Genomic DNA, 18,638 nt, shown 5'->3' with positions numbered 1-18,638 from the left:
CCCCTCTCCAGAGAGGCTCTAGAACAGTGCCCACCCCGGACAGGGAGACCTGGGACAGCACCCCCTCCCTCCGAGAGCAAACCCTGGGAACAGTGTTCCCTGGAAGGGGAGACAGGGGACACTGCTCAGAGGAGATGCTACAAGGAGTTGACTAGAGACAGAGTGGCAGGAGTGGGGAGAGAAATCCCGTAGCCTTGGATATTGGCGGGTGCAAGGATCCACGGGCCGTGCCTTGTTGCTAAAGCTAATGGGCAAAGTAGTGAGTGGCTGGAGGTAAGTCTGGAGAGGCAGGTGGCAGCTGGGTGACGAAGGGCTCTGTATATCACGCTCATCAGCCTAGAATCTATTCTTTAAGCAATGAAAGGTCTCTGGTGGAATCACGGCTGGTTGTGTGGCCAGAAGATGGCCTAGGGATCAGTCTCCAGGCCGTGCAGAGCCCTGTATACTCTGGGGGAGCAGAGTACATAGCCAGCCCCGCTGCAGCCCCTTCTCTGAGGGACCTCTGAAAGGTTTCTAGCAGGGGCTTCACTTGGGCACATGTGAATTTCGAGGGCTCCCGCTGATGGCCCCGGGGAGGGCACACTTGAGGAAGCGAACTGGAACGGCTTGTCTGATGGGGTGAAAACTAGTCAGGGACAGAGGCTGCAGGAACAGAGGGGGCAATGGGTTGGAGAAACATTTATGAGGTGAACCTTACTATCTGTGGGGAACAGAGTCAAAACGATGTTTGTTTAACTTGAGAAGGAGCAACTGTGGGGGAAACATGATGAGTTCTGACAGTATGAGTTTGCTGAGCCCATTGGACAGCTGGGCAAGGATGTCTGGGGGACATTTGGTCACGTGAATCTGGGGTCCAGGGCCGAGGTCTAGGTCACAAACACATTTTAGGGGACAGCCCCCTGGCAACAGGTGAGCTGTGGTGGCACGGGGCCACTAGCGGGGGGGGGGGGGGGAGAGGAGGTGAAGACCCATGAGCTGAGCAAGGAAAGAAAGGAATGTCGACATTGTAGGGGAGAAGAGGAAAGGAGGTCTCCAGACAAGTCACAGGAATGGCCAGAGGATCGGGAGAAGAAGGGCTAGGAAGCCAGAAGGAGGCAGGAGTCAAGTCAACGGAACAAGTTGCTCTGGGTGGCGGGAGATCAAGGGCACGGGCTGCACAGCTGTTGGGGAGGACCATAACCGCTCCCTGCATCTGCCCTTCAGGACCAGGAGGCTCTGGTCTCTGCAGAGAAAAGAGGAGGGTAGGGCTGGGAGGAGGAGGAGGGATTTTCGTGAAGCAGAAAGAGTCAGGAGGGAAGGAGAACTGGAAGACAGAGGGCATCAGGCATTAATTCCTGGAGGACCTGGGACAGAGGGGCTGGCTTTCATCTCACAAGGGACTGTCGTGATTGCTGTCAGTCACTGTACTTCAAGTAAGCTCTAGATTTCTATTAGTGTGCATGCCTTTCAATAGTAACAATTACAAAGTTACCTTATATTTTAATTAAATTCAAGTATTGTAAGACGTGATGGCAAAACCACAACTGTGAACACCTGGCTCTATTAAAAAAAAGGGAAGGGAAGAATGAAGCTCCGGGCTCTGCATAAAGGTGCTTGTTCCCCGTGACTGCTCATGGGGAGACGTGCGCTACGGTGTAAAAAAAAAAATTCATAGGAAAGAGACAATCTTTCCAGCTGGAGAAAGACCTCAACTCTTCTATTTCAGCAGTGGAATAAATGCCTTAGCGCAGCTCAGGGACCACATGCAAAGGGCTCAGTTTGAGGATTAGATTAAAACAAGGTTCGCCTCTCCCAAAGATCAGGGTTATCGCGAAAGCTCATTCGATGAGTACCTGTGATTCTCATACTGTATGAGGCCAACTCACGCGTCTGAAAGGATACATTTTTTTTTTTAAAAAAGGTAAAATTACGGCTCTCATCCAAATACAAAACGAACACATGCTAAAGATTTTAGGCAGCTCATTAATTCAGGATGGAACCAGTAAGGTGCTCCAACAGGATGAAAAGTGAATTCGAAGTGCACACTCCAAATGAATTCGCATATAGATGCAAACCCGGTTAATGTCTACAGAGTGATAACCGGTTACTGCAAGACCCACTTATAACCCAGACATGATTTATTTGCATTTCTATGGATGAGAATTATTCTCATTACCCTTCAGTTCTGTCCGAGCCACGGAGCTGTGGAACAGCTTGAAAGCAATGGAAAGTGTGGGCATCTAGAGACAGCCAGCCCCGAAGGCTGCCGGATGAGACGCCTGGTAATGTGGGTTTGATCTGTCTCTGAGTCCACTTCAAAGCCCTCACAGTTTCTTCTGGCAGTCTCCTGCCTTGTTATCATAATCATCTCAAAGAAAGATTATTCTTGATCCAACTCAACAAGCACTTAAGAGACTGGGCCAAATGCTCTAGCTGTTCACCAGAATTCTCGACCAGTTCACTGCATCCTTGCTATGAGGCTCTCTTAACCCAGGACCCCCAGGGTCCCCTTGCCTGCAGACCCCGTGTGCTCTCAGCCCTGCCCGGCAGGTACCTTGAACCAGGCCTTCAGACGCTGCTGGCCTCTTTGAACCCTCATTCAGTGAGGAGAATGATCACACCCCACAGAGAGGCAGTCCTCTGGGTGCCCGCGAGGCCCAGTGTGCTCTCCGTGGAGGGTTTTGACTCTAGGCAAGTGCACAGACAAAGGCTCAGCGGAAGCTGCAGAGTTCTGCTTCATGAAAGCTCTGGAGAGGCCCTCTGGTAATGGCTGGCGTGTGGCGAGGGCAGGTGTTGCTAAGGGCCTGCCGCCACCACAGAACCATGCCAGTTTGGCCCCTGCAGGAGCCACGGTTTCCAGGAGAACGGCATGCTGATCGGCCTGTGAGGAGGAGCTGGCTGCAGAGAGTGGCCCGAGTAGCCGGGTGGATGGAGTTATTTAGAGTCGTCTGCTGGCACAGTGCAGAACGTAGGCCAGATACAATTTCCATTTTAGTGTATTGCTGCTAAGCTGTTCTTTCTGACCATAATTAGCCAGCATGTTCAGCTGTTTCTTAAGGGCATTGCTTCCTAGTAAAAATAAAAACCAGATCCTTGGCTCAGGAGACAGTGCAGGTCTTCCTTTTGCCATGGCAGAAACAAGGCCCACTATGCAACCGGCAAGGCTGTGAACTGTTTCGGCAAAGCCCACAGAAGTATTTTGCACAGTAGAAATCAGAATCAGCACACAGATAAGCACATCTTTCCACTCTAGGTTCTTCATGTAATAATATTTTGAGCAGTAATAGTAAGAGTGTAGATCACTCTGGACTCTTCCATATCACAGTCTCTCTAGGAAAAACAGATGGGAGTTGGAGCCAGCTCCAGAAAGTTCCAGTCAGGAGAGACAGACACTAATGAGGGACTAATGATGTTCTTAGACCCTCAGACCTGCAGGCATGTGAAGCGACTGAACGGCCACAGAGAGGACCCGTGTATGCCAGGCTCTCTGCCGGCTGTCACAGGTACAGGGAGAATCGGGCTTGGCCCGCCCTTATGGGGTTCACAGTCTCCCCGGAAGACACACATGTAGACCAGTAACTATCATACACAGTGCCAAGTACTCAAGGGATAATTTACGTAACGGTACAGAGACCCCAAGGAGGGAAAGAGGAAGCCCGCCTGGGCATGATGGGGGTGTGGGTCAAGGACAGCAGGGAGGAAAGCCATAACTGAGCTAGGACACGAAGAGTGAGGGAGAATTTTCCCAGGCCAACACTTCCACGGCACCTGGCAATGTCCTAGCCCATTCCCCACTGTCTGTCGAAGCTGGCTATTCTCGCCGAGTCTCGAGGCTCATGCTTTGGGGCCTTTGCTGAGGCTGCCCCGTCCTCTGCCTGGCCCATGCGATAACCCTGTCCCCTTCGAAGGTTCTCTGCTTCACCTCCCAGCTGGTCCCTCTTGTACGGGGTCTCACAGCACAAGGGAGTCCTCCCGCGGGAGCTCGTTATGTGGCAGGATGTGGTGATGAGTGTGACCTTCTCCCTGCTGTTAACGAGCAGAGACGGATCACCTCGGCCCTGCAGCCCAGCAGCTGGCAGAGTGCGGGGGGTGAAGCCGATGCGTGGCTGGGATTTAGTGTTGGGTGAGCGGACGCACCGGTGGAAGGCATGACGGCTCAGGAAGTCTGCTTCCTGGAAGAACCCAGCACACATGCCATCTGCCGAGAAAACAGCAGGTATGGTGTTTTGAAACGATGTCTTATTTTGGTAACCTGAGGAGAGTGGTGCACTGGTCTTAAGGGAGAGGGTCTAGGACTGTAGTCCGAGGGTGGCACAAAGGGACTTGACCAGAGAGAGCTTTGTTTTGGTTCACTTGCCAGGTGCCCACCAGGTGTCAGGACTGAGGAGACAGAGACTGGCGAGCCTGGTCCTGGTCTCAAGGACACAGATGGCCAGCGGGGTCATGTTTGTCTGAACCCCGAGGGCAACACTTCTGCTTCTGCCTCCACCATCTCCATACAGAAGGTTCTCACAGGCTGCATGAGCGCAGCAGCCTCAGGAAACCCTCATCATCTCAGGAAGGTTATTTTAATAAAGAATGCCGATGCTATCCCCCCTTGACCAGAGCTGTGGAGCTGAAGCCACGATGGACAGTGACATGCAGACTGGGTTCCATTCATACCCAACCCCCAGAGTTTGAGAAAAGAGACCAGGTGGGCTCTCAGGGGTTCCCCGGGAAATGGGGACCAGGACCTCGGGCATGCCTGGCTCTTAGATGGGGCTCACAACCCAAGCCATCACAGCTAAGGGTGTAAACTGAGAAACCCAGGCGATGGGACTCACATCTTGCTCCTGGGACCTCCCTCAGGGGACCGTCTTGGGAGCCACCACCCTTCAATGAAGGCAGCTTCGCGGAGTGGGTCCCTTTCACCTCCGCACAGATGGAAACCTACGTGTGCCCTCCTGGGTCCGTATTCATCTCAGAACCACAGCAGAAGTGCTAGGAGGAGACTCTGCTCCACGGACAGTCTCTGTAGCTGCCCAACGCTCGTTAAGAGCACAGGCTGTGGAGGCAGACAGCCCCGGGGGGAACCTGCCGTCACCTCCCACGGGCCCTGTGATCCCGGCCAGTGACTGACCCCGCAACTCAGCAGCCTCTGCAGGGACATGAGTGTCAGACAGGCCCTGCTGCAGCGTGAGCATGTGGGGATTAGAAGGAGGATCTCTTGTAGGAGACGAGGGGCAAGTGTGAGAGATCGTTAGGAGAGAAGGTGAAGTTACTCATTATGGGACATGCAGCTGGGTCGGCGGAAGTGAGCAGGGCCCACCAGCCTCGTGCACTCCTGCCAGCCTGACTCAGGTGATGGGACCCCGAGAGGGCACCATTCCTAGCTGTCCTGGAATAGAGACCCATTTATCAAAACAATATCCTGAGAAGACAACCCATGGGCCCGTGACACGGAAGTCCAGAAGCCCAACTCCTTGTGGTCTGGCTCACTCCCCCATGGGGGAGGCCCGGGGAGGACTGCGGGAGCACTGGGGAGATAACATGATAAAGGGAGAGTGGCGGGGGCAGGTGCCACCCCGCAGGCACCCCGGACAGTGGGTTTCATTGTAATAAGCCCTGCAGGGTGTATCCAGGGAGGACACGTCCTTCATGTTTTAAGATGTTTCTGCTTGTGGCAGAATGCTTTGGAAAAGAAGAAGAGTAGAAGCAGGGGGACAAGTTAGAGGCTGTCTTGGTGAGAGAGAACGGGGCCTACAGAGCTGGAGAGGGGTATAGGGACCAGCTCATCCTAGGACACAAGCCAGCAGCGTGGGTGAGCTGGGGACGTAGGCGTGGGCCGGGCAAAGGAGAAAAGAACCAAGGACTCTTCTTGGCCTGCCGGCCTGAGCAACACAGGCCTCCCCAAGGGTGCCGTGGGGCTGGATCCGAGACTTGAATGCTCACACTAATGTGGTGAAGACCGCCAGGGTTAAAAGGACTTGAAATCACAGTCTGAAGAATTCACACAGCCTCACACGGAAGCGTGAGGCCACCAGAGATGGGGAGGGATGATGCTCTGTGTCTCACTCCAGAGGTCCGGGCAAGGATGCTGAAGACCAAGATCTCTTTTCAGGGAAAAGAGGTCCCTTGAAATCACAGGAATGCCCATGACTTCCTAAGAAGAGATTGCAGGTGGCAGGGAGGAGAGATGCTGGGGAGCCTGTCACATGGCCCATGGGGAGGAGGGAAGGACCGGCAGGGCTGAAGCAAAGCCAGAACATGCTGACCGAGGCCAACAGGTGGAAAAGGCGCAGGCCTGGGAATACTTAGCCCTTGTCTGCGCCAGAGGAAACATGCAAAGACGCCAACTAGCATTGTGCTTGGCTCCCAGCCAGCCCCAGGTGGAGGCAGACTGTTCCCCAAGCCCGAGTTTTCGCAGGGGGACGGTGCTGAACGGGTGTGTGCGCGGCCTCCCTGTGGCGCCTTGGCCTCCAGATCCGGCCTCTCACGGGAAGACCCAAGGCTTCCTTCTCATCCCTCCTGGGTGCCCAGGTCACCTTCTATCTCCCCCAAAGCCAGAGCTGGGGTTTTCACTGGAACTCAGCAAAGCATCTGAGCATTTGACCAGTCGTTCGGGGTCTGAGCCCGAAGTAAAGGTGGAGGGTGTCACGTGTGCAGAGAGCAATCTGACAGCTGTCCACAGCAGTGACTCAGCTTCACTACTTACTGTTCTCAGACAGCTCCACGATGTAATAAAGCACCGGGCTGTTTCCATCAAATGGTCGAACCCAAGACAGCATCACTGTGTGGCTGTGGGAAGAGTTCAGGTTGGCCAGCAGATTCTGAGGTGAGTGAGGCAGTTCACTTGGGCACAAAGGAACAAAAAGAGAAGAGCGCACATCAGAGTCCATGTTTAGCCTGGTCTTTACGCTGCACAGTCCTGGTGGGCAACGCCTGGGAGATGGAGAACATAAAATATGCCCCAAACCCAAATGCTCCTCCCCCACGGCCCCCCCAAACCCTTCCTTGTTCACAGTGTTGTTTTTTCTACCAGAAATTTGATCTGATCCTTCCCGTGGAGATTATGCCCCCGACGACTCTAACTTTTGTTGGGTGCGGAGGGCCAGTATCTATACAGTACGAATATTTAATTGAGAAAACTCCATCTGCAATTAGTTCTTACAACTTGAAGCTGTTAATGGAAATGCAGGAAGCCATCACCAGGAAAAAGCTAGGAAGTAAGACTGAACACGAGAGTTTTGGACGCTAGCGCATGGGGTCCTTAGCTGAAGCGCCGCATGAATTCCTGGAGGGCTCCCTACCGACGGCATGGGCTGTGCTCATTCCATCTTCTGCTGGGTAACAAACAGGGTTTGGGGAAAGGACTCAGGGGAATGTGGAGAAAACTGTAACTAATAAATGCCCTGGAAACGGGGACTAACACATCAGCAGGGCTCTAGAATGGAAACACAATGAGAGCAAATGAATACCGCCAACTGTTTACGGGGATTTACCACGGACAAAGCTTCAAAATCCAGCTGCATGGTTTCTGCCACCAAGGGTCCACTGCCAGACGATCCTAAAAGGCCCCAGGCTGGGGTTTTCCCTCTCCATCTCACGGATCGTGGGCAGCACCCTGTTCCATGGCCACTGTTGGTAACGGTTTCTTCTAGAAATGTCTCCAGGCGGTGGTGGGAGAGGGGTTCCACGTGAACCTGATTCACCCACTAGCTAGGTTTTGGTCTCTCTTAGGCATCAATTACTGCTGGCCCACATAGGTCAGCACAAAAAGCCATAATTATGCTTGATATTTTTAATTTTAAAAACGTACTCATTACACTGTGAAATTTATTAAGCTGTTAGATGCTTGTAGCTACCTAAGAAACACGGCTCTCTCTAACCCAGGCACACTGTTAATAAACAGAATAATATTTCCAGGGTAGACTGAAACTTTAAATTAGTACAATAAAGAAGCAATGTGAGCCCGAGACGTTAGCTTGTTTTCCCTTTAATTGTGAGTTGGTTTTAAATCAGAGGGACCTGTTTGTTATTTCTCTTTGAGTTCTCCAGTAACTGATTCTCCCTTAAATGCCCAGTAAAGGCCAATCTGAAGGGAATGTCAGCGTAAAATACTTAATCTTCTCCCACACCCCATTTCCTATTGAGATCAGTTTGTTCTGAAACCTACACCAAAGTTGTTGAAACAGTCCCACGTGACAACAAACTGAGATAAACTTGGATAAATAAGCCGAAATAAGACTGTGGTATCGTCAAGTGTTGGTCTGGTCTTCACCCCAGGATCCTGAGGTAGAACTCTAAACCCCTGGAAGTTCCTGAGGGACAGTCTTAGATCTTCGCGGGGCCCCCGTCGGGCCACACCTGAGTTTATGCCAACAACGGCACTCAGGGTGGCCCCTGCAGAGTTCCAGGAGGGGACTCGCTGTGCTGGAAAGACCAACCATGTGGTTAGAGGGTTGGCTCTTTGAGCCAGTGAGATCAGCTAGACCTTGTGATCTCCTGGAAGGAGAGGGGTGGGAGCTGGGGACTGAGCTCAGTCATGTGGCCAGCAACTAGGACATCCCAGTAAAATCTCTGGACACCGAGCTCGGTTGAGCTTCCTGGTCAGTCATCAGACATCTGTGTGTCAGGAAGATGATACCTCCCGAAGACGCGGAAGCTGCGTGTTGGGGACCCTCCCAGACCTTGCCCTTGCCTCTCTTCATATGTCTGGACTTGATTTTATTCGTTATAATAAGACAAATATCCTAAGTAGGGCACTTGACAGAGTTCTGAGCCTTGTTCTAGGCAATCCTCCACCCTGCTGGGGTCATGGGAAGCTCCAAGCGCTAGTGAGCTGGTCAGAGTCACAGGTGGCCTGGGGGCTGTGGAACTGTGGCTGGTGTGGGAAGCGAGGAGTGGTGCTGGTGCCCTTCAGCTGTGAGGTACGTGCTGACTCGAGGGGATCAGGATCACACTGTAAAGACTTCCCCTAAAGTACGAGGTTTTCTCACACGACAAACACTAACCGGGAAGGCTGACTGGGTTAGTTGGTGTCCCAGGCTGTTTTTCACTCAGGACACTGCCACGCACTGGCCTGAGGGCCACCCCCTCTCACTTCCAAGTCGGGAGGAGAGATGCACATGTAGCCCCAAGGCTTGGAAGCAGATCCAGGAGCCGTAAGAGCCTGGAAGGACCAGGGTGATGGAAAGAGGCACTGGGAGGTCCTAGGAGGATCTCACAGTGGGCAGGAGGCAAGTCCAAGGACACATTTCAGAGGAACAATTTCTGGAGGCTGACACTGCTCATGACTTATTCTTCCCACCAAAGCCAGGGTGTTAGTTTGCTCGCCTTCTCTCAATCAGTGGTTACACACCCATCCCCGCTCCCACATTCACCGTCACACACATCTAAGTAGTCCCTACGTCTGACCTACTATACCTGAGAAATGGCCAGAACACTAGCCCCTCATTGCCACAGACTGGCCTCAGCACAACCGACACTGGCTCTCCCGAGAGCCATGACATGCAACCCTCCCGAAGGGCCTGCTGGCTGCCTCTGCACAGGGTCATGCCGTGAACTAGCTCCCGCATCCGCTGTGACCCCCTCCCACACTCTTTAGCCCCCTCCCCACACTGGGTGCCCTCCTGAGAGCATCAAAATTCCAGCAGCTCCCTGAGCAGAGCCATTGCGTGAGATGTCCCATTGACTGGAGGAGGGTCATGCCAATCAGAAACTCAGGCTCCAAGGCTTGGTCTCCCTCTCACCTTCGACTCATTCTTGAGCAGAACCAATCACTTCTACCTCTTGATTCTCATTGCTGTTTATAGATTTTTCCATTCACCAAACATCTTGAAGCCCTACAGGGGCCAGAACCCCACTGTATCCTGTCTGATTATGGATCTGCCTTTCTCTAGGGTAGGAAATTTCTCTCCTCCCTTCTTAGCCTCTTTCCCTGGATCCCAAGGGAGAGGCTGCTACTTTCCTGCTCTCCCAGAGCCGACAAGCTACGCAAGGAGGGGCATGAGGTCCATATGCAGACTGGGACACCTCAGGTCAAGAGCCACAGGATGGTTCTGAAGATAAGGTTGGGCTGGAATGCAGGGCAGGGCTGCATCAAGGATCAGCTTATGGGGGGGGGGGGCGGGCACATGGCTGGAGGGGTACGGTGGAGATGGAGAGGAGGCTCCCTTAGGCAGAAAGGATAAGGAAGGAGAATGGCCTGATGGCAAGGCTAAGATTGGGGGTGGTTTGGGGGGTAGCGGTGGGAACGCAGGGTTTGCGCTCGGTCACAGAGGAAGGCAAGTAAGAGATACATGTGTTTAAAATTTCTGGGCTAGCTCTGTGACATCGACTTTCCAGGGCTGGAACCGGGACCCCCCGGGTATGGTAGTTCACTGGAAACTGTCCCAGGGACTGGATAAAATACCACATAACATCTGTGTATTGGTCGGGAGAGAGGACAGATTCGGAGATAAACGCTGGGTGAGAGGTTAAGGAGGGAGTCAGGCATCCAGTGAAGGGGCGCACAGCATACTGGGGACAAGCCTGGCAGAGTGGCCCTTCTGGACCTTGAGTTTAGATGAACTGGACCCAAGCCTGTAGGGGAACAGGCTCCTATTAGACAACAGGAGTGTCAGCTTGCGGCCCCAGAGAAACTACTGCGTCTCTGTACACCCTGTCCTGTGGCCTTGCGTGGGCCACGCTGGATCCACTTCTAAATCTTGAAAGCACATCTTTCCCACACCTGGGAAAATATGAGGGGTCTTCCACTCAATTTCAGATCACGCTTCTCTCAGCCTATAATGAGAGCTAAGAAATGCCCAATCTGACAGGTAACCAGACAGCTTTTTTCTGGGGGAGTGGAGTGTTCCGTAGACTATGGGCCAGTCACAGCCACTCTGGGAGTGAGAGAAAATGACCTGAGCACTTGCCCCTGGAGGGTGCTTGTGTGCAGTGCCTGCCTGCCCCTCAGAGCTGGCGGAGTCTCACTCAGGCTGTGATTCTAGTAAGAGTGGTTTCTGACTTCCCTCCTCCTCGCTGATCAAAAGCCACCAATGAACGAGAAGGCCCTAGGGCCTGGCAACATGGCAGCCAGGGGCCTGAGATGGAGGGGAGATTGAAAAGACTTTGGAACTACAAAGACAAAGTAGACCTGAGACATTCAATGTAGGAACAGGGAGCCACAAGCCCAGTGGTGCCCAAGGATATGACGTGATGCATCAAGAAACAATGAGCCTCCATCCACCACTGCCCCCACAGAGTCTTCTTCATGGGCTCAAGGTCACGCCCAAGATGGTGGCCCAATGAGCAGTGTAACCTTTTACATACACCACAGGACTTGAGAGTCGGAAGGAAATTTAGATTTTTTTCTAGTTCCGGCCTCAGTCCTATAGGAAAATCCCCTTTATAGTATCTCTTGTGTTCAGTACTACTTGCTTCTCAATGCAAAGAACTTTTTAATATACATTGGAAACGTAAACTGTTTCTTTAAATGATAAGTTTTGGTTATCAAGAAAATTAAGCTTTGTGCAATACTTGACTGACCCATCAATAACCGATAAAGGAGGCTTTAATATATTCTGAATCCATTTCAGAGAATCTTATCTAATAGGAATAGATTGTGTCTCGGCATTTCTCTGCCAGCTTTGAAAGAAGATAAATGATCAGGACAGTGACTCACAGACAGTGATATGCAGACAGGGTGACAGATGAAAGGGATCCGGGAGCAATGGGAGCGAAGTAGGTGCTGAGTCACGTTGTAATTTAAAGAGAGCTGGGGGGGAGTCACCATCAAGCAAATTACATCACAAGACTATTGGAGATGAACAAGAAACCAAGACTGTATGGGAAGGATATTAAGCCAAGTGCGTTAGGGGAAAACAGCTTTGAAAAAGACATGAAGCAATTGGCAAAATTGTGGCCATGGGGGGATTCACTGTGCAGAACAGGGTCAACTGAGTATTTTTCCAGGTGGAAGCGCTGCCCCTTTAATGCACAAATGATGATCCCGGTCAAACCCATCTTCTCCGACCTCACCCAGAGAATGAAGATGATGGGAGCCTGAGAGCCATCGAGAAGCTGTATTAAATTGTTCACTCCTTATTATGGCTTTGTCAGATGTTGCTTTATTGAGAGAAACCTCGCCCACTGCCTCAGGGACTGATCATCAAGTCAGCTCCATAAATTAGGTTTTTCTCTGTACTCCAGGCTCCTAAGAATTAGTCTCTGATCTCAGAAGGAAAGATGCAAAGCTAATTGGGTCTTTAAATGATTAATAATTACTCAATCCATAAAACCCTAGGAGCCTGGTCCCCTGGGTGTGTTCAATATAGCAAGATGCTTTGGGGTATGGGGCCATCCCAACCTAGCTCCTTCCTGTGAGGCACCTGTGAATTAGCAGGGAAGACACGGCCACCCAATCAGTGACCGGCATCTCATGATGGCCTGCATATGGTTAATTTACAGGGCACAACGTAGGACCATGGGGATTTGTGGGAGCCTCTCATCTCAGGGAGGCGATGAAGGCAGACCCCTCATAAATTAGTCTTCCTCTGTGATACCAATTACACAAGCCCAGTTCAACCTCATGGAGGGAGTTGAGGCTCAGTCTGATGTTTACGGGACATTTATACTTGGCACTGTTCCAGGCACAGAGGGTTCAGCAGCAGAGAGACATACGTAGTGGGTCTGAAGGTCACAGAGTGTGGTCAAAGAGAAAGCAAGATAGAGGGGAAACTTCCTGGCCCTGGGTGTGGGAAGGCTGCCCTTGCTGAAGGAGTCATGGCCCTTCTTGTGAGATGGTAAGGGAGGAAGAGGAGCTGTGATTTATCGAACACCCACCTGAAACTGGCTTCCAGGCCAGGCTTCTACAAACGCTGGTTCGGCCAAACCTCACAACAGCCCTATATGGCCATGACAATGTGTCCAGCTCACGGTAGGGAAAACCAAGGCTGAGACATGGCAGCTAACTTGCCCAAAGTCAGGAAGCGAGGTGTTCAGTCCCGCCTGGCTGGTGGGCAGCACCCCCCTGAGGATCTGCTGGCCCCTGTAGTCCTGCCAGGACTGTGCCTTCTTTAGCACTGTCCTAGTGGTAAGGTGACACATATTTATCTGGCCAGGCTGGCACAGAGAAGGGCACTGAAACTCAACACAGACATGCCGAGAGCAAGCCAGCGGACGGTCTGCTTCAGCAAAGCCCACTTCTGACGCCCCTAATTTCTATATTTAACAAAGTAGCTTTTAACTCAAGTGGGGAGGTAGGGGAAGCAGGCTTTCAGCCTCTTTTGAAGGACACTATTTAGCCGTAAGTACCTCTCAGTCACTTCTGCCATATGAGATTTTTCCTTTTTTTTTTTTTTTCTTTGTCATCTCAGTAAATCACAGAAATGTTACGGAGCTTGATTTGAAAGTTCTCTGAGAAGCAGCAAACACCCTGCAATAGTGACTTATGACTATTATCATTACTGTTGTCATTACTGATGTCGTAGAGTTAAGACCTATTTGGATCTAAAGATAGACCACGCTGTAACCTACAGCTTCCTCAATTCATTCAGATTTGCAAGAGTGGAGTGTTTATTACACTCACAATTCACAAGGAGCCACGGGCTTCCAAATCAGCTCTGCAACCCATTGTACCTAAATTGGTTTGAATCACAAATCTGCAAATATTTCTATATTTAGGGATGAGGTGTTTTACCATTACAGAAAGCCCATTATTTTATAGATACAGCAACATTTGCTGAAAAATGCATTTTACTCAGAGGAAATCAAATAAGCAAATAGAAGGGAAGATATGTAAATCAGTAGAACATAAAAACTGTGCGGAATAAAAAGCATGCACTGTATTGGAAGCAAGCAATTTGGCTTCTGCTGACAGAGTCTTTACGAAATGCTAACACTTATTTATTTGATACCAATGATGGATGATCTAAGAGTTCTCAAAGGTAGTTTTAAAAATGGGAATAGCACAGCGGATTATGTGACTTTGCTGGTCATATACTCCGGTATTATCAAAATACGAAAAAAAAAAAAAAGATCCCAAATGTGACAGAAGGAGGAAAGACAGGAGGAAGAAAGACAGAGGGCCAGAGCCGAGTAGGGGTTTGGGAGTGGGGGGCCTGAGCTCTCCATAGTGGGATCCAAGCCTGTGTGCTTAGGAGGAACAGCCTGGGGCGTGTGAGCCTCAGAGCGAAGAACCAATCAGAAGGAGGACCAGCCAGTGGCCGGTAACCTACACACATTTATCCATTCATGGGCACATCTACCCGCCAACATATATTTATGGAGCCTTGCTGGGGTCCCAGCGCACCGCCATGCACTTAGAGTCCAAAGCCGTGCCATCCAGGTGTGTCCACTTCAGTAGGGAAGGAATGGTGAAAATTCACACCCCGCCCCCAGACAACCAGGGCTCTGGCAGAAGGTCCACTCGAGGGCCAGGAGGCTGTGAGACATCCGGTGTCCTGACCCAGGGGCAACCCCCTGGCCCAGCCCTAGAGGAGGCATGAGCCCTTCAGGGGGGATGGCAGAAAACAGAGGCCCCACCACGGAGGCAGCAGCAGGCTAAGCCTCCGGGCGAGGGCTAGGTGAGCGTGGAAGGCAGAGAGCCCAGGGTCAGCAGGTACGGAAGCTAGAGCTGGGGCGCTGAAACCTGGCACGTCCACACATACTCGGGCAGCTGTCTGGACAGTGGCCCCCAGCACACTGGCCTGTGGCTGCGGCACCAAACCCCCCACAGGTCTCCTGGGGCTGCAGGGCACCCACTGCTCCCTGACTAACAAAGGACGTTAGGTAAGGACGTAAGGTAGACGTTATCTACCACACGAGAACAAGGGGTCATCCTACAGAGGCCAGTGAGGAGGTAGAAGGGGCTTTTCCAGGTACTAGAGGCACAACATAAGGCTTTTCTGGATTTGCTGCTACACATCATTAATCCACCAGATTTCACCAAGAGAGGCTGCACAAAGTGGCCCGTCGGCTCACCTGCTCGTGGGTGTGTGCAACAGACACGGGACGCCGTGCGTAGCACGGAGCCTGAGTTTTTCTCATTCTCATCCCCTCGGCCAGAGTCTAGGGATCCAAAGACAAAGGAGACTGGCCCTATATGCAAACCATTCACACCGCGTGTTCGGGAGTGGCTTTAGTCTGTAGAACCCTTCCCAGATGGAGGGGCAGAGAACTTTCCTACGGGCCCAGCAGGGCCCCTGTTGGCTGCTGGCCTCACCCCCAGAGCTGGCTGTCCTAGGACACCAGGCTCACACGGCTGCCGTATCTTCGGAGTCACTGTCGCATGTGTGCTCAGGGACTGTGTGGGAGGACACCATTCTTCAAAAAATAAATATGTCAGAGAAAGGGAATTTGTCGGCAGGCTCCTGAGCCCCTGCCTGAGAACAGAGAGCAGCTGTCCTAAAGAAGGCCCATGGACAGAGGAGGTCGGTGGTTTCCCACCCGGGCCCCAGAGACCCTCCCAGAAAGTCCAGGTCAGCCTCTTGCTATTCTCAGGATTTCCAGAGACTTCGTAGAGAGTGTCTTTGCCCACAGAGAAGCAGCCAGCTCTCACGGAATGGTCTTGTCTCACCAGGCCGACCCCAACATTCCTCGCCAGTGGCGAGTGCTGGCGGGCATCCTGCCACAAAGCAGACTGAGTGTTCCTCACACATGATACGATGAGCAGGGCCCGCCACGAGGCGGTGCCAATGCGGGAAATGAGGGAAACCGAGAGGAGGAGGATGAAAACCAAGTATCAACTTTCTAAACCAAGAGCGCAATGTTTTAATTTCGAGGATCCGGTGAAACCCCAATGTAAGGCCATGGCCTCTGACTGCTGGCTTGGGACCCACTATGGCACCACGTGTGTTAAGTGGCAGTCACTGGGAGTCAGGACAGCAACCCGTAATCCTGCAGATAATGGGGAGGCAAGGCAGTTAGGCTTCGCGGTGGCGACACTCACATCACCTCTAGCCGGGCCGTCCTGGAATCGTTCCCTCCTTCAGACACGATTTCACAGGTGTAGTCTCCAATGTCACCCGACCACGTCTGGCTAATGAGGAGGGACCCGTCCTTCTCTACCACGATCCTGGAACTGCTAGATGGGGTGATGACTGTGTTGTCCTTCTTCCAGATGTAGCTGTAGACCAAGCACCAAGTCACGAGTTAGAAAAGATCTCCAGTTAGGAGCCAGCCAAGAGCCTAGAGTCAGGATCTGGGCCACAGGCAACGGGCCACCTTGTGAGTGGACCAGAAGCCACAGCACCGTGCTCTTTAAATGGGTGAATTTTATGACATGGGAATAGATCCAAAAGAAAGAAAAAAGAAAAGCAACCAGCTATCTTGGTCACAATACAACAATAGATGCTGAAGTCAAAAATGGGTCAGTGAGGACCATGGAGAACACTGATCTGTTCTTTGGGTTTAGGGATGGAAGTCTGTCGTGTCATGATCACACTTGTCATTTCCTAAATCTACTTCACCTTCCCACCCAGGAATGCGCCTGGAAGAGGGGGTTGTTGACCAAAGAGGAAGTGGTGACTGTCCAAAAACTCTTCAGAGGGGAACCACCCAACTTCTAGAAAAAGACAGATTGTACCTCATAAACGTGTTTTCTTAAAATCCAACCGTTCTGGCAGAGTGTCCTTAAAACTGCATTTCTTTCTCATTTAATTTGTTATTTATGACCACTTTCACACATTTTTCTTTTTGAATGTAGGAGCACTTAAGAGTGTGCCCAGCATCTGGCTGTCAGTGGACAGGAGCCACTACTCACTGCTGGATGGGATCAAAGTGCTGGCTTTCCTTTCCAAAATAATTTGCCTAGACTTACAAAATGTACCCAGTTCTTTTAAAAGTTTAATACACACAGAGCACAGACATTAATAAACTGCTTATCTGCAACTACCCTGAAACAGAACAGACCTGGTCTCCCCAGAAGGAAATGAATAAACTGCTCACTCGGGGGTACAATGTTCAGCTGCGATTGTCCCTTAGGGCCCATGCTCTTGAGGCAGAGAAACCCGGGCACGAGGAGTGCCCCAAGAGTGAGCGATTGAAGTCCTCTTCAGGAAGGAAGCTCCAATTTTGTTTGTTTAATCATACATAAAAGCTCTGAGAAACCCACATGGATCCAGAGGGATTCCATGTAAGCTCACAGAGTAGCAGAAAACCAGCTTATCTGTCCTTTCTTTCTGGAATCCTCTGCCCAAACCATTTAGAGATGAACGGGTTCTTTTCTGGGAATGACAGCTCTCACGAAGATGATCTCCATGGATTCCCTAGATAATCCTGAACCTGTTAGTTTCTGCTTGTTGGTTTTGCATCCGACATTCTCATAACTAAACCAAACTTGGCTTCTGAGCTCTGGGGAACTCCAGAGAGCCAGGTGGAGGCACGAAAATTCATGATTTGCCAAACACCTGCCCAAGAAGAGTGAGAAAGCAGCTCAGTCTCTGAATCCAGTTAATAATGTATGTGGCAGCCACCACCTCCCTCTGCCCAGAGTGAGACGTTCCAGAAAGAAGGAATGCATCTCGATTCTATCCATTTGGCTAAGCACATGCCTTCTGGGCTAAGGCCAGAGAGACAATTCTAGGAGGACTTTATTTTTCTTTCTAGATTTATTTTCCAGGCTGGTTCTGAAAATTAAAAACTACTCTGAAATTGGCCGCTCTTTGGGAAGAAGCTTACCACCCACGGTCACCTGTGTCTGCTGTCACACATTTACCTGGAAAGTCACATGTTTCATTGCTACTGTCCCGTCTGAATCAGACAAAGACCAGATAGTCCGATGCCTTTAGTGGAGCTTCGAGGCACACAGTCCCGTCTTTACAAATACTTCCTATATGCACAAGGGGACTGTGGTTGCTTTTCTTCTGGGTGTGGGTCTCCCTTGCTCCCCATTTCAAAACGAAACCATCCCAGAGCAGAGAAAACCCCTCTTGAGTATTGCACGGCCCAGCGTAAACACCACTGAAATCCTATTCGATCCTTCCAGATTTTTCTCTCATTAAGTATCAGCCTCTGACAAGTACGTTTTACAGATAGTGTATTAACCTTGGCAGAAAAATCATGAAAAGCTGTACCGAAGTCATGAAGTGGAACATAGCTCACTGTAAATAATACATAAGGCTGAAGTAGAAAATGGGATTTGTGTGATTAATGATGGAGCCCAAGACTGTGAGATGCCGTAATCAGGGATCTGTGGCTGAAATCAAAGCTTCCCAAATTCTCCCTTCCCATCTCCACATCAGTTCCTAAGCTCCCAGGACATCAACGAGCCCCAGATACCGTAAGTGACGGAACTGACCGGAGGGCAATCCGGGGGTCGTGAGTGGCTCCACAGTGCAGCGTGGCAGTGGTCCCCTTAATCACCACGCGGTCCTCTGGAGGGTTAACGATGGACGTGCGATCTGTGAAGACATAAGTCACAGCTCAGACAAAATTACACACTCCAGAGTTTTCTCCCTCAGGGGGAGGAGGGGAATGAATTGGTCATCTGACAACAAAACCTCTAAGTTTTCTCTCATCTTGGCAAAGCGAGCGTAAATGGAAGCGCTGGGAAACACTCAGGGAATTGAAAGTGAGCCTTCCCAGGCTACAGTCGTCGGGCCTCCCTCCCCACAAGGGCCGCTCCCGAACCTCTAAACCCTCTGGGAGACATTGAGAATGACAAGCATGTGCCGGGGTTTATGAGGTTCTGCAGT

The 18,638-nt window shown here is 51.2% G+C and overlaps 1 protein-coding gene across 3 annotated transcripts in view; it reads right to left on the bottom strand.

The window, feature by feature from the left end:
* The window catches only part of SDK1 (sidekick cell adhesion molecule 1), an 867,118-nt gene that overhangs the window by 196,878 nt on the left and 651,602 nt on the right, over positions 1–18,638 (bottom strand). For all 3 annotated transcript variants that reach the window (XM_059154465.1, XM_059154466.1, XM_059154467.1), the window contains exons 12-14: positions 18,242–18,344; positions 15,893–16,069; positions 6,674–6,810 (exon numbers count right to left, since the gene is read on the bottom strand). In XM_059154465.1, the coding sequence (XP_059010448.1) occupies positions 6,674–6,810; positions 15,893–16,069; positions 18,242–18,344 (417 nt within the window). The remainder of the gene's footprint in view (positions 1–6,673; positions 6,811–15,892; positions 16,070–18,241; positions 18,345–18,638) is intronic.

The sequence above is a fragment of the Mustela lutreola genome, chromosome 17 (assembly GCF_030435805.1).
Source record: "Mustela lutreola isolate mMusLut2 chromosome 17, mMusLut2.pri, whole genome shotgun sequence".
NCBI lineage: Eukaryota > Metazoa > Chordata > Mammalia > Carnivora > Mustelidae > Mustela > Mustela lutreola.
Note: the sequence above shows the minus strand (reverse complement) of the source record. Positions and strands in the feature narration are given on the sequence as shown.